This window comes from Solanum lycopersicum, chromosome 4, assembly GCF_036512215.1.
Source record: "Solanum lycopersicum chromosome 4, SLM_r2.1".
Lineage (NCBI taxonomy): Eukaryota > Viridiplantae > Streptophyta > Magnoliopsida > Solanales > Solanaceae > Solanum > Solanum lycopersicum.
In genome coordinates this window covers 63,508,494-63,522,998 of record NC_090803.1, presented here as the reverse complement: position 1 = coordinate 63,522,998, position 14,505 = coordinate 63,508,494, and the positions used below count along the sequence as shown (strand labels likewise).

The window sequence follows — 14,505 nt, the reverse complement described above, 5'->3', positions numbered from 1 at the left end:
TCGTCTCTCGCTTGCTTCCTCTCACTTTTATACAAATATAAGTGTATAAAATATATTTCTATTTGTATAAAGCGAGAGGAAATTGTATAAATACATATATTTTTGTTCTCCTCTCTCCCCTCTCCCAGATTTCGCTTGCCACTCTCCCTAATTTCGCTTGCCACCCTCGCCTCTCTTACTTATTCAAACAAAAATGAAATGTATAAATTGTGTTTCTGTTTGAATAAAGCGAGAGAAAATTGTATATATGCATGTAAATATAAATATTTTCTCCAATACACTTATAATTATCATAGGAATAGAACGTAATTTATCATTTATAATATGTCATTTGCCTAATTTATACATAAAATTAAAACTATATAAATTAGCCCGAATAAAATGGGCTAGCCCATGTTGACAGCTCTAGTCGGAATAACTGAAATTTGGGAGAATGATGAAGAAAGGTTTCAGTCTTAGAAACTTCGTTGGGCTTATTGAATTGTTGGGCCTGTTATATTCAGTCTTCTTGTACTATTGCTTAATGGGCCCTAAATCCAGCTAATATGAATCATTAAATTCCTAGGGCGGTATATTCTTATGAATAAGGATGCAACACGTTTTTTTTTCCTTCAAAATTACACTAAATATATTATTATTAATCATGAAATTTAAAATTTTACCCCGATTGAAAACATTGAAAAGTGATTAAAATCATCTATTCTTTTGAAAATTGTCTTGCCGATGATCCAAAATGATATTCTCTCTGTCCTTTTTTATTTGTCATGTTACACTTTTCGAAAGTCAATTTGACTAATTTTCAAAATCAAATTAGATTATATTAGTCTGATTTTTAAACAAAAGATTTTGATATTCAAAAACTTTACAAAGAGTACTATAAATTGCAATTTTTTGCATATCAATATAATGAAAAAATATATCATAAAACGTTAGTTAAAAGTTTTATCATTTAATTTTATAAAAAAACCATGACAAACAAAAACAAAAAAAAATATTTTCCTACAAATAATATTGGTAGGACCACAAAATTAATAAATTTGACCCCATTGATAAACTATTAATCAATGGGACAAGTGGCATTAATTAAGTGCAGAAGTTAGTTATTAATAGTGCATAAAGAGTTCATACAAAAACACATAAATGATTTCTTTTCATCTCTTTTAATATCCGTTAGATTAATACCTAGTTAGAATTCATTATTAATATATAAGAGATAACCGTCATATTAAATTAGTTAAGATGTGTGTAAGCTAATTTAAACACTACGATTATTAAAAAAATAAAATACATAAATTAGTTGCAAACTTGACTTAACATTCTTTAATATTTAGTAGTATTATTATTTGTCGCAATGGCAACATAATTGTGGCGTATTTTTGTGGATGTTACGTTTATGTGAAGAAAATCAACAATATAATATAGTTTGGTGATGCAGTAACGTATTGTCAACCTTATCAAGGCCTAATAATATTGTTTTATGCACTATGATTTTTTTAATATTTCATAGATTTAATTATTTATCGTACATATTATTTTTTTTTATTCATGAACATGCTGAAACATTGCATTTTTCCTGGATTATTGGTGTTACAATTAACAATATCCCATGTTTCATGGTTTCAAAGATCCTTAATCCTTAAAGCTTAGTTTATTTATTTAATAAATTTATAAAATACTTTTAAAATATTAAACTTAGAAGAAGGTTATTATCATTTAAAATTGTCATTATAAAATTTAGAACTCATAAAATTAAAATCTTAGTTTCGCCTCTAAATTCGGAAATTCTTTCACTCTAGTAATAACACGGACAAAGAGTTTATTTGAATCCTATTTAAGAAAAAAGAAAACTTAATTTGTGTATATATATAAGATTGAATTTTCTTTTAACTTCTTTATCTTTTTTTTTTTTTTATATTTTGAAACTTAGATGAATTATCTTATCAATAGTTATCTAATTATTACCAACATATTATTAATTAACCTATTGGAAACATCAGATCTCAACTTTTCCAAAATTATATTATATTAAACTATTCAAGCTTTGAAGATTAGTATTGTCTGATAGTTGCAACCACTTTAGAGTTTTAAATTTTTATTTTTATACAATAGAAGCACTACCATAATATATATATATATATAAGAAAAAATAAAACAGTCCAATCTTATCCACATCCAATTATATATAGTCTTAATAAAATCCACTAAATGGTGATGGTTTCAATTATTGATTATACTGAATAATATTTATTCATTTTATTTTTACTTGCACTTATTCACGTTAAAATTTTTATTTTATTATTAATAAAAGATCACCAGATGTACTGATATAAATTTGTTTGAAAAAAAAAGTTAAAACAAGAACCAAATGCTTGAGTCAACTAGCACTCCTCATCTCGTTAAGATTTCATATATTATCATATTTATTAAATATGGTGTAAATCTTATAAAAAAAGATATTGATATTGATATCTTAGTATATAAATATGATAAAATTTGATGATTTCTTTTAAAAAATATCAATTTTTTATATTTCTCGAATATAAAATATGCTAGTACGTACCAAAAAAGTTCATTATTTCCATGTTACTTAGAATTTCCTGAAATTCAACATTATAAAGTGAGTTATGAATCATAAATTAATATTTTAAAAATATTTAAAATAAATTATGAAACTAATTCTCGAAAAAAATAAAAAGTAAAAATAACAATTAGCTCCATAGTCCATATCATCTTAAATTTTCATGTATTATAAAGAAACGTTACACACAAATGTTTTTTTGTTTGAAAAAAGAGAAGACAAAGAACACTTGTTCCTCTAATTAATAAGAAGTTTCCTTCAACGACAAGAAAATTTACGCCTTTTAAATTATTCAGCTCACTATCCAATATTGTGCTGCCAATTATTTAAGTAAATTTTCTTTAACTTTTTTATTATTTATCGAAAAAATAGTGAATTAAAGTTGATTAAATTTATTTATTTTTGGATAAAAATATCAAGAGCTAATAGGAAAAGAAAAATAGAGATAAGGAGAAGAAGGCCGAGAGTCTTCGTTCATTGAGATTCTAAGAAAAAAAGATAATAAGGTTACACTAGAATTGACTTTTGAAATTTTATGAGGTCTTTTATTTTTTATAATAACTTTTCATTATATAGGCTAAATCAATTGAATTATCGCTTCGATGAAAAGGAGACCCAGTAGCACGTGCCTAAGCTCTGATTTATGCTTGAATCTGATTGGAGCCAAGTTGACGCAAGACTCGAGATTGATTGTTGATCTTCAAGAGAGTTATTATAAGAGCGTCAAATTATAAGATGACTTCTCCCTAGAAAAGACCCCGTAGGTTGCCCAATTACAAAGCATTTTTATATGAGCTAGTCTTTAGTCACTTCAGATTACATCTTTACATTATAACAATTATTTATTCGATCTTAATTTAACTGAACATCATGATCTATTTTATTTTTAATCGACACCATTTTTTCCCAATGCATTAATTAAAAGAATTCATTCAATAGACGTAAACCATTTGTAAAACAAGTTGGCAATGATCTCCGTTCTACACCAAACATAATTTCTTTTTAGGTTTTTACAAAGTTCAAAATAAGAAAGTTACTTTTTTAGATTTTTATTTGAGTTTTGATATTCATTTTAATATTTGACTTTTTTATATTATAAAAAATATTTTAATTTAAGTGTATTTTATTAAAACGGAGTCAATTTTATTCTTAAAAGTGACCCCAAAAATATCTAATCAAAGAAGAATAAAATACTTAATAAAGATATATTTAATATATTGAAATATTTGTAATCATGTGATTTTCAATATATCATCATTTGGTATATTGAAATAATGATTTTGGAATACCAAATTAAGGAAGAACCATCTTTTTAAACAAACTAAAAAAAAGTAATTAAACCAATAAATTGAACCATAATTTGATGATGTGTAAAAATGTCTTATTTAGTTTAGAAGTAATATGTGATAGAAATTAATTTAGGGATAAATTGTGTATTAATCCTAATTAAGAAAAAAAAAGAGATCATTTTCAAATGGTGCATTCTCCACTAACGATATATTTGCTTTTCAACAACTTCTTTCGACTTGTCATTCCTACTTTACCAAACCAAAATCCTAAAATCATAGCTAACTATTATAATTTTTGAAAATTCATCATCAAATATTTTAAATTTTTAAGTTTTTTAGTTACAAAAAATCAAATTTTAAATGTAAGATAAAAATACGATTTTAATTTAAATTTTTTTTATTCTAGAAACTTATATTTAAAGTTTCTTGGTCCATATCAATTTATTAACAGTCTTGAAAATATTCATATAATGAATTAACTAAACTTAGATACGTTCTTGATCTACCACATGGCATAACAAGTGTTCTCAAACTCTCAAATGAGTTTGAAACTCTTAATAAAAAAATCGAGAAAAGTGTTTGAAAATATCCGTAACAGAGTATATTTCAATTATATTACAAGATTTGAATGTGTTTAAGTTCAATTAATCACCCAAAAAATCGTTTTTAAGAATAGATCGAGATAAAAGTAATAATTTGCTATTCCTCCGTCCACTTTTTAATTGTCATGGTTTCTAATTATTAGAGTCAAATTACAAGAATTTTGATTAACATTATAAGATGTAATTTTTTTGTCATATTGATATATAAAAAATATTAATTTATAGTATTTTTTATATAATTTTTGAATATCTAAATTTTTTATTTAAAATATCAAATTAATATAATATAATTTAGCTTTAAAAATTAATAAAATTGACTTTTGAAATACCGGACAAAATAAAGCCCACATACGCACTTTCATGTTTTTTTCAAAATCCCCAAATCACTTTTCCCCATTCGTATAGCTTCCTTTTTCATTTTCAACTCCTTCACAGTTCATATTCCTTTTCCTCTCAACAATTCCCATCCCCTTTTGCTTTATTAGTTTAAAAATAGTACAGATTGGAGAAAAGCCAAAATCTTGCTCGTCAAGCCCTATATTTTTTCTTGAAATAGCAAAAAAAAATGGGTTGAGGTAACAGGAACTTGAAGAAGAAGAAAAAGGGTGTTGATTCGTGTTGTTGTTGAAGAAAAAGAAGCAAAAATGGTGGTAAGGAAAGTTGGTAAGTATGAAGTTGGAAGGACAATTGGAGAAGGAACATTTGCTAAGGTTAAATTTGCTCAGAATACTGAGACAGGTGAAAGTGTCGCCATGAAAGTCCTCGATCGAAGCACTATCATCAAGCACAAGATGGTTGACCAGGTGGGTGTTTGTTTTTCCTTTTTCTTTTGAATTGGGTATTTGAAAAATGAGAAAAAACAACCATTGCAACTGGATAATCCATGGATGAAGCTTAAGATTTTAGAGTAATTATTATTCCTAATTAGTTAAATTCATGTTTCGTAAATGCTCTATTTGATTTGTTGTAGCAATTTATGGAATAAGCTTTTTTTATTAATAAAAATGTGATAAGTTGACTCTGTAGATTTGATTAAGGGGATGTTTGAGACAGAGGTAACACTTGATTTCATTTTCACATTTTTAGATCAATTTGTGAACTTATTTGAAATTTTAGTTAATTGTCTAGCAACACCATAGAGTGGGTTCTACTTGTTGTTTAGAATGTTAGTTGATTGACCAAGGCATCATGAATGCGGGATTTTCGGCAATTTGTGAGGCTGCAGAGCATTTGAAAGTATACTGAACTCTGATGAACAGATTCATGTTAGTTTATTGATCATTTTTACAATGTGTGCAAAATGCTGCTAGCTAATAGTCTTACTTTAGTAGATTTGATCATAGTTCAGCATTTCAAGAGTTCTTTTTGAATGTCAAATCCTAAGCCATTTCTTACTGTGTAGAGATTCAAAATGTGTAAACTTGTGTTTGTGGTATTAGTTCTCAAGCATATGGTGTGGAGACAATGTTTCTGTTTGGATATAATTTGTTTTCTTTTGGGTTCTCTAATAGGAGTTTTCTGCATTTTCATCTTGCAGATAAAGCAGGAGATATCCATAATGAAGCTTGTTAGACATCCATATGTAGTTCGATTACATGAGGCATGTGCCAAAACAAGTGCCAATGACTTGCAGTTTTCTGAAATTTGTTTCCTGTTTCACTTCTAGGTTACTGGTGTTGGGGAGATTTTTTTTGCTGATGTGCATTGCTGATATAAAGAAATTTTGCTGTCAGGTTATAGCAACTCGCACGAAGATCTATATTATCTTGGAATTTATCACAGGCGGGGAACTTTTTGATAAGATAGTAAGTCCCACCTTAAAATGGTCAAGGACAAATGCAGATTATTTTGATTCTTCTTAAGCACTTAAGCATATATTCTCCTTTGAATGATTTCTAATATGCATTTGTAGGTCCACCATGGACGATTAAGTGAGGCCGAGTCTCGAAGATACTTTCAACAATTGATTGATGGAGTTGATTATTGTCACATCAAGGGAGTTTATCACAGAGACCTAAAGGTACTTGTTAACAGAAATGTAAAATTGAGAGAGCAATAAATTATTATGCATTTAAACGAAAATCTTACTGCCATTTTCCACATTGCTCAGCCTGAAAATCTTCTGCTAGATTCCCAAGCAAATCTGAAAATATCAGATTTTGGACTTAGTGCATCACCTGGCGAAGTAAGGTCTCCCAAAACACTACCTTTTTTCTCTATTACCAAGAACACAAAAATATTGGTGCAAGTCTTTATGTTGCTAATTGCTGTGGATAATGTTCTAATAGGGAGTCAACATTCTTAAGACTACATGTGGAACTCCCAACTATGTTGCACCAGAGGTAAGTTAGGCAGCTTCCGTTACAGTAATCTTAGTTCCATGTATATCTTTGAATGAGTAGTTTGATCATTGATATGTATCCTTTACTTAATTATGGATTAAGATGTCCCTTTTCATCCTTGTTATTGGAACTCTTTATCAGGTTCTTAGTCACAAAGGTTATGATGGTGCTGTGGCTGATATCTGGTCCTGTGGTGTCATCCTTTATGTTCTGATGGCAGGTTATCTCCCTTTTGATGAGGTTGATCTCACTACACTGTACGCAAAGGTAGAAGCTTTGCATTTTCATGTTGCGTAAATAACTTAAATGGATGGCATGATAATTATGCTGATATTTCACATTTCATCAGTAAAAGAACATTATTTTATAGCAAAGTTTTAATTACCAACAAGTATGTTTTTATTTTTCTGCAGATTGACAAAGCAGATTTTTCCTGTCCATCTTGGTTTCCTGTTGGAGCAAAATCTCTGATACATCGAATTTTAGACCCAAATCCTCAAACTGTGAGTACTCAATTAGAGAATCTACACACATTAGATTATGCCCTTAAAATTATCTGTTTTTGAAACTTAATGTGTCATAAAGCCTTCTATCCATTGAACTTGTAAAATATTGCAACTTATTCACTCTGTGTAGTATTTATCAACAAACTTGTCAAATCAGAAGCAAGAAAGGAACTTTGGCGTAAATCCTTTTCCTTTTCTCCTCTCTTCTTCTCCCTCACACAAATTAAACCATATTTTCTCCCTCTGCCATTCTCCTCTCCACTTTCTTTTTTTTTGGATACCAGTCAAATTTCATTGTTATAGAGCTAGATTTTCTCAAAGTATATGTACTAGATGTCTACGTGGACTTAAAGCAAGTCGTGCACCAGCAAACATTAGAACTTTTAGTTGTCTATACTATTCTCCATGACTTTTTCTTCTTTTTATATTCATTTTCCTCCCATCTCCTTGGCTTCTCATCTAAACCTTACTGTTCTTATTATGGTTCATGTGGATATGGATGCTTCTATCTTCTGTTTTGTTTCTTTCCAATCAGAAAGAACAGGGAAAAATGAATGGAAGGAATCAAGCAAAAGATTTTTTTAAAAAAAATAAAAATAAATATGCAGGTTTTATGTAGGGAAGTGGAAAGAACAATGAACAAACAAAGGGTAAAGAGAATAGGGCAAAGAAAGAAACTTGTTGCTATTTGTGCTGGTTTGCTGCTCTTCATTTTTGTTATGTTTCTTGTATTCCCATGCTCAAATTTCAGTTTTTCATGATGATCCCCATTGTCATGGGACCAAAGCAGCAATCCAGCAACTTCTTCCTTTTGGGTTTCCCCTTCCATTTTTCTTCTTTGTAAAGTCGTTATTGCTGACAGTATCCAAGTGTTTGAACTATTCTTTTGTGCATTAGACCTTTTTCCACACTTCCTTCCTTTCTTTGTGTAATTTTTCTATTTTGACCTTACATTTCTTGCCATCGTAGTACTAAAGTATCAGTAGACATAGAACAACTCAGGAAGACAATAGGGGAAATAGGAGAAGGAGAATTGTTAAGATAGCATCTGGGGATTGCATAAGGGATGGATGGTAATTTTGTGGAAGGAAAAAATTAAAAAGGAAAAGTATCTCCCTACATCTTTATTTCACCGTTATATTGACTTGGCTTATTTTTCCAAATTGTTAAGTTGCAACTTCTAGAATGTTCTATGGTAAGATGCTAATTCTGCTATTGCTTCTTGAGCTATTTACGTTTTACTCACTAAAGTAGTATACGCTCTGTTACATGACTTCATGCTACCTTAGGGTTTCTTTTGGAGTGTAGTAGCTGGGTGGAGGTTTCAAACGATATACAGTAATGTTGACCATGAAGATAAATAGTCTTCTACAAAAACTAACATATTCCTACATTGGCTTATTACTTAGTTTTTTTCTCTATTTTGTGCAGCGTATTCGGATTGAAGAGATCCGTAATGATGAGTGGTTTAAAAAAAATTATGATCCTGTCAAAGTCATGGAGTATGAAGATGTCAATTTAGATGATATTAATGCAGCTTTTGATGATACTGAGGTGAGTAAGATTTAGAATTACTGCCTTTGCTATATAAAACATTTTGATGTTGAATTAGGAATTTAAGTGAATCTTGCCAAGGGTTGCTTGTTGGCAAGCTGGTAAGTAGCTGGCTGAAGCATCACTTCGTATTTGTTTATTGCTCAAGTTGAATGTTCTGTTATCATTAAGGTGAGAATGTTATTGTTTAATGTTATTGGGGCTATCACTTGGATTTAGATGATGGAATAGTTTTGTGAAGGTGCGTTCATTAAAACCTTTTGCATTATTCAGATTCTTTCTGAACTTTTTCCTCTGGACAAATGGAGGATATGCACCAAAAAAAGAAAGAAAGTTCAATTTGATAGGACTTGTTGTAGTGTTTGGTATGAAATTTTTTTTCCATGGAGGTCTGGTTATAAACTGCTTAGTTTCTTTGTTTTCCGCTATTTTATAGCATGTTATAATGTTTTATAGGAGGAAGCATCCAACGAGCAATGTGACAATGCGGATGCTGGGCCTCTGGCTTTAAATGCCTTTGACCTAATTATTCTCTCTCAAGGATTGAACTTATCCATATTGTTTGACCGTGGGCAGGTATTGATTCTAAAACTTCTACCAATTCGACCATTCACAACAGGACTGTAGTTTCTGTCTTTCCTGTAGATCAGATTTTATATAGTCCATAACATATATATCAACTAGTTCTGAGTTGGAGCAATGAAAAGAGGCACATCTTGCTTCGCATTTTCAACTTACCCTATAGGTTTTGTTAGTTGCTTGTCATTATTAAGGTGCTGGTCTTGAACTTAGATAAGTGAAATGTGGAAGCTGGATTTACAGGACTCAATGAAGCATCATCAAACACGCTTCCTAACACAGAAACCAGCAAAAGTTGTTTTATCAAGTATGGAAGTTGTGGCCCAGTCCATGGGTTTCAAGACCCATATCCGCAATTTTAAGGTAGACACTCACCTTTTCTTATTAATAATGGGCATCTCAAGCTTAATCACTTGGGTTCACTTGGTCTTTTTTCTTTTCTTTCAAGTTCTATCCTGCAATTTTCTTGGACAATTCCTAAGGTTGGTCCTCATTTCTGCTTGTATGTATGTCTCAGATGAGGGTAGAAGGTCTCTCCACAAACAAGACTTCACATTTCTCTGTAATACTGGAGGCAAGTTCACTTCTTTCGAAAGCTGTTTCAATCTGCGTAGCACTCTTTCTGTGCTAGCTAATATTTATTATTTAACAGGTTTTCGAAGTTGCTCCTACATTTTTCATGGTAGACGTTCAGAAAGCAGCCGGTGATGCTAGTGAATTCCTCAAGGTTAGTTCAGTATCATACATATACATGATCCAAAACTCTCTTTGCTTCTTCCTTATCAAAAAGCAAGTGCTTACACCTATACTGTTTAACAGTTTTACAAGAACTTTTGTGGCAATCTTGAGGACATTATCTGGAGGCCACCGGATGAATCATGCAAATCAAAAGTTACAAAAGCAAGGAGTAGAAAGAGATGATATTTTAGCATTAGAGAGTCTGTGTGTACTTTGTGTTTGTATAAAAGATTACAGTTTCTTGAACCCAATAGGCAGTGAGTACACTCTTTTATAGTCGAGCCAAGTGAGGGGTAATGTTTCCGCGCTTTCCCCAGGTTTTGTATCAGTTATATCAATGTGGTGATGACAGTTATCATCTTAGAGCAGAGAGTAAAACATAACAAATACTTGCTATTTCTAGAGAAGAGTGATTATATTTTTACCAGCTTCAGTGAAACATTTCCAATTTTCTTGTTTCATCAATTTCATATTAACAGCAAAGGCAATCGTTGTTAAATCCATGATCTACCCAACATTAGAGCTTTACAACTAGTCAACCAAACCTTTGCCCCTTAAATTCAAAAGATGGCAGGACAAAACCTTGTGTATAAACTGATGTAGCAATTGGAAATTTCATCAGTACAGAAAACTCCATATAAGCCACTATTTACTTTTCTGATTTTCCTTTCATATAACAATATCAGTCAATGAGTAGATAACAGAGACTTGACAAGAAAAATGATAATCAAGAAATTAAGGTAAGTGAAGGCTTTGAGAAAGAATTAAACAAGACTACCAAAATCGCCGCAAGAACAATGTCCATTCACAAATTTGTGAAGCCTTTTACTATCTCTAATGATGATTTTTCTTGAAGTTAGCTGTGAGATGAATTTCATAAAGCTGTGGCAATCTCTACACATGCTTATACTCTTAATAACTCGGATGGGTGCAGCACTTGGTATGTTCAGCAATCCAAATGCAACAGCCAGTTTTTCACTGTGACGACCAATAGGAAAAGCTGTTTCATTATCTTCTTCGTTTTTGAGCTCCAAACTTGTGTGCAACTCAAATCCCATTGTACTTGCTTTGTCATGTAAATCACTTAAGAAAATATCTATATTTTCGTATGGAGGATTCAACTGATCACCTGTTCTAAACGAATGAACTTTGTCCCTGATGCTGATCCAGCTCCAATCCTTTAGCTTTCCGATTTTTTCATCTTTCATTAGCTTTCTCAACCTGGAAACATCCTTCCATCTCTCAGCTGATAGGTACATGTTTAACAACAGGAAGTATGCTTCTGAATTTTTCGGATTCAGGCTGAGTAGTTGTTCAGCAGCATAAAAACCTAGTTCTAACTTCCCATGGCTTCTACAGCCAGCTATTAGAAGTGACCATATAAACTCGTTAGGCTCAAAATCCATCTTCTTGACGAAATCAAAAGCTTCATCTATCCTCCCTAACCTCACAAACATATCAATCAAGCATGCATAATGGTCCATCACGGGCTTGATTTTGTACTCTTTTTTCATCATGTCAAAGTATGTCAATGCCTCTTTGACCAGTCCAGCATGGCTACAAGCCGAGAGCACTCCCACGAATGTAACCTTGTTTGGTCTAACTCCTACGAAACTCATATCCTCAAAGAGCTGCAACGCTTGTTTAGAGTACCCATGTTGTGCGAAGGCTGTAATCATAGACGTCCAAGATATCAAAGTTCGTGTAGACATCTCCACAAAAGCTTTACTTGCCCTATCAATGCTCCCACATTTATTATACATGTTAACTAGGGCAGTTCCCACTACAACGTCCGACAAAAACCCAGACTTAATAACCTGAGCATGAATTTGTTCCCCTTGTTCCAAAGCAACCAAACTACTACATACAGATAACACACTTGAGAAGGTGAATAAATCAGGCTTCATCCCCGAATGATGCAGTCTCAAAAAAGTGTTTAGTGCCTCAAAACCGCTGGAATGTGCAGCAATACCGTCCTCTCCAAGATCCATCATTTGAGCAAGACCTGCAATCATCGCGTTCCATGTAACCAAACTAATTGACTCCATTCCATCAAACAGCTTCTTTGCCTCTATAATCCATCCATTTTTCAAGTATAAGTACATAATTGAATTTGTTACTCTTAGATTAGAACCATACCCCAGTTTAATGCTCAAAGAATGAATTTGTGATCCTATCTTTAAAGCCTGCATTATGCAACACAAACTTAGTACACTTGTAAATGTGAACTCATTAGGCTCCACATCCGCACTAAGCATATCAACAAACAGGCTTAATCCCATTGCAGAATCCCCGTTATCTCCACAGGCAGATATAGCTGCTGTCCACGAGATAACATTCTTATCAGCAATCATCCGAAAAGCTTTAACTGCAGAATCCAGATTGTGACTTTTGGAATACAAGCTACAGAGAGCATTGCCAATACTTGTGTCATCCTCAATTTCATACTTCACAACATACGCATGAATCTGCTTTCCTAACTCGAAATGACCCAACAATGAACAAGCATTGAACGCAACACCTAACGTATAATTCGTGGGAAATCCACCCGCTTCCAGCATTTCTTGGAATACGCTAATAGCAACCTCCGGCTGCGAATTCTGAACATAGCCAGACATCAAGGATGTCCAGGTAACAACATTTCTTTTAGGCAAATTATCAAATACCTTCCGTGCGTTTCCCATCATCCCACATTTTGCATAAACATTAACAAGAAATGTCATGAGGAACAAATCTTCATGAATACCCATTTTGATAATATGGCCATGAATAGCTTTAGCTTCTGAAACAGAATTATTCTTGATACATTCTTGCAGAAGTGGAACATAAGAAGCTGATTCCACTTTTTCACTACCTTCTTTGATCAGTGAAAGTGCCTCTCTGAATTCAACATTCAATGGCTCCAATGCTTTATCCGAGTTCATGGGACTATGATTTTTCTAAATTAAACCACAAAACAAGAAGAACCATTAGATATATAGAAGAACAAAAATAGTCCAATCCACTGAAAAATCCGACCACATAGGTCTATTATACACAATCTTACCCTGCATTTCTGCAAGAGACTGTTTTCACAACTTTATCAGTTACTCCGAGACTTAGACAATGGAGTAAAACAGTAATTAAAAGGATCAAGATTGTACCTTTTCGAAAGGCAAAGGAGTTACTGAGTTTTTCTTGAATTCATTTTCAAGCTTAAGGGTGTTGCCCACAACTACTGAAGGCAGAGAAGCCATTGAATTCGCCACTCAGTATAAAACTGGGAAAAGATTACTTCATTGTTCTTCAGTTTTATTTTATCTGAAATTGAAATTGAAAAAAGAAAAATGTTATCTTTACTCTTTGGATGAAATTGAACTGAAAATCCGAACAGGGGAGACCGGTAGAGATTGAGTTTCGTGGACCCCACTGGAGATGTGAAAAATGGATTAGGACGTTAATCTTAGCGGGAACTAATAAATTATGGATAGTAATCGTTCGTTTGGTATCGGTAGTCTCGAAATTATTTATCTCATAAATTACAAAGTCCACGATATAATTTTGTTTATCCCACCTTCCGTATCAAAACAACGATTCATAGTTTTTACCTTCTAATCCCTATTGACAATTCGCTAAGAATATACTCATTTCTGTAAAAATATATATGATGTACTTAGGAGCGGGACGGATGCGGAGTAAGTTTTTAAGGCTATATAGAGCGGGGGGTTTAAGGTTATGTGAGGCGGGATGAATGCAGGGCGGATTGAAGTGAGTTTTTTTAAAATTAATGTGGAGCAGGGCGGGTTGCAGATATATATGATTTATGTTAGTTCAAACTTAATAATAAATTTTTACATGTTATAGAGCGATAGAGCATTATTTATTAAGATAAATTCATTAAAGCAATTACAACATTCAAGATAATAAATGAAAATGGGTCAAAAAAAAATAATACAATTTCTTGCATGTTTTCCAATGACCTCTAAAAATTAAATTTTAAGTAAATATCCTATTAAATTAATACATAATGAAAAAATTAATTTATTTTTAAGATTTTTATTTTTAGTATCAAACATAACTAGAAAAAGAAAATATTACGAGAATTATGCGGAATGGGTCTATGCGGGTCGGGGCGGTGTGGGTTGAAAATGAAAAGAGTTGCTACGCGGGGCAGGGCGAATTAAAAGATTTGCAGGTTAAGCTCAATCCGCACCACCTCATTGTCATCCTAGATGTACTCCCTCTATCTCTTATGGTTGATCACTTTCTAACTAAGAAAATGATTTTACTAATTCACCCTTAAAAAGCTTTTTGGAAATTTTACAAACAAATGTAAAC

At 32.0% G+C, this 14,505-nt stretch overlaps 2 protein-coding genes across 3 annotated transcripts; one reads left to right on the top strand and one right to left on the bottom strand.

Moving 5' to 3' along the window:
* Positions 1 to 4,796: 4,796 nt before the first annotated feature.
* On the top strand, positions 4,797 to 10,627 carry LOC101265432 (CBL-interacting serine/threonine-protein kinase 8). Of its 2 annotated transcripts, XR_011220899.1 has the most exons (15): positions 4,841 to 5,272; positions 6,007 to 6,069; positions 6,203 to 6,274; positions 6,382 to 6,489; positions 6,580 to 6,654; positions 6,758 to 6,811; positions 6,953 to 7,078; positions 7,225 to 7,314; positions 8,749 to 8,871; positions 9,145 to 9,236; positions 9,328 to 9,447; positions 9,694 to 9,813; positions 9,968 to 10,024; positions 10,103 to 10,177; positions 10,270 to 10,627. XR_011220899.1 is itself a non-coding variant. In XM_004237983.4 (14 exons), exons 1-14 carry the CDS (start codon positions 5,114 to 5,116, stop codon positions 10,369 to 10,371), a joined length of 1,344 nt encoding a protein of 447 aa, XP_004238031.1. In that variant the 5' UTR covers positions 4,797 to 5,113; the 3' UTR covers positions 10,372 to 10,627. The 2 variants fall into 2 exon arrangements, 1 of the variants encoding a protein (XP_004238031.1); XM_004237983.4 differs by lacking the exon at positions 9,145 to 9,236 and having other exon boundaries at positions 4,797 to 5,272.
* Positions 10,628 to 10,836: 209 nt separating this feature from the next.
* Positions 10,837 to 13,646, bottom strand: LOC101265126 (pentatricopeptide repeat-containing protein At3g12770-like). Its single transcript, XM_004237982.5, has 2 exons — positions 13,332 to 13,646; positions 10,837 to 13,127 (listed from the first exon to the last, which is right to left on the bottom strand). The coding sequence occupies exons 1-2, from the start codon at positions 13,422 to 13,424 to the stop codon at positions 10,953 to 10,955; spliced, it is 2,268 nt and encodes a 755-aa protein (XP_004238030.2). The 5' UTR covers positions 13,425 to 13,646; the 3' UTR covers positions 10,837 to 10,952.
* Between the last annotated feature and the right edge of the window lie 859 nt (positions 13,647 to 14,505).

What these genes read in the sequence shown, in the direction of transcription:
- LOC101265432 (XM_004237983.4), top strand. Translation starts at nt 5,114, where the DNA reads ATGGTGGTAAGGAAAGTTGGTAAGTATGAAGTTGGAAGGACAATTGGA. An exon ending in CCAACTATGTTGCACCAGAG is followed by an intron (nt 6,812 to 6,952) that starts GTAAGTTAGGCA and finishes ACTCTTTATCAG; the next exon opens with GTTCTTAGTCACAAAGGTTA. An exon ending in ATGCTAGTGAATTCCTCAAG is followed by an intron (nt 10,178 to 10,269) that starts GTTAGTTCAGTA and finishes ACTGTTTAACAG; the next exon opens with TTTTACAAGAACTTTTGTGG.
- LOC101265126 (XM_004237982.5), bottom strand. Translation starts at nt 13,424, where the DNA reads ATGGCTTCTCTGCCTTCAGTAGTTGTGGGCAACACCCTTAAGCTTGAA. An exon ending in CTCCTTTGCCTTTCGAAAAG is followed by an intron (nt 13,128 to 13,331) that starts GTACAATCTTGA and finishes GGTTTAATTTAG; the next exon opens with AAAAATCATAGTCCCATGAA.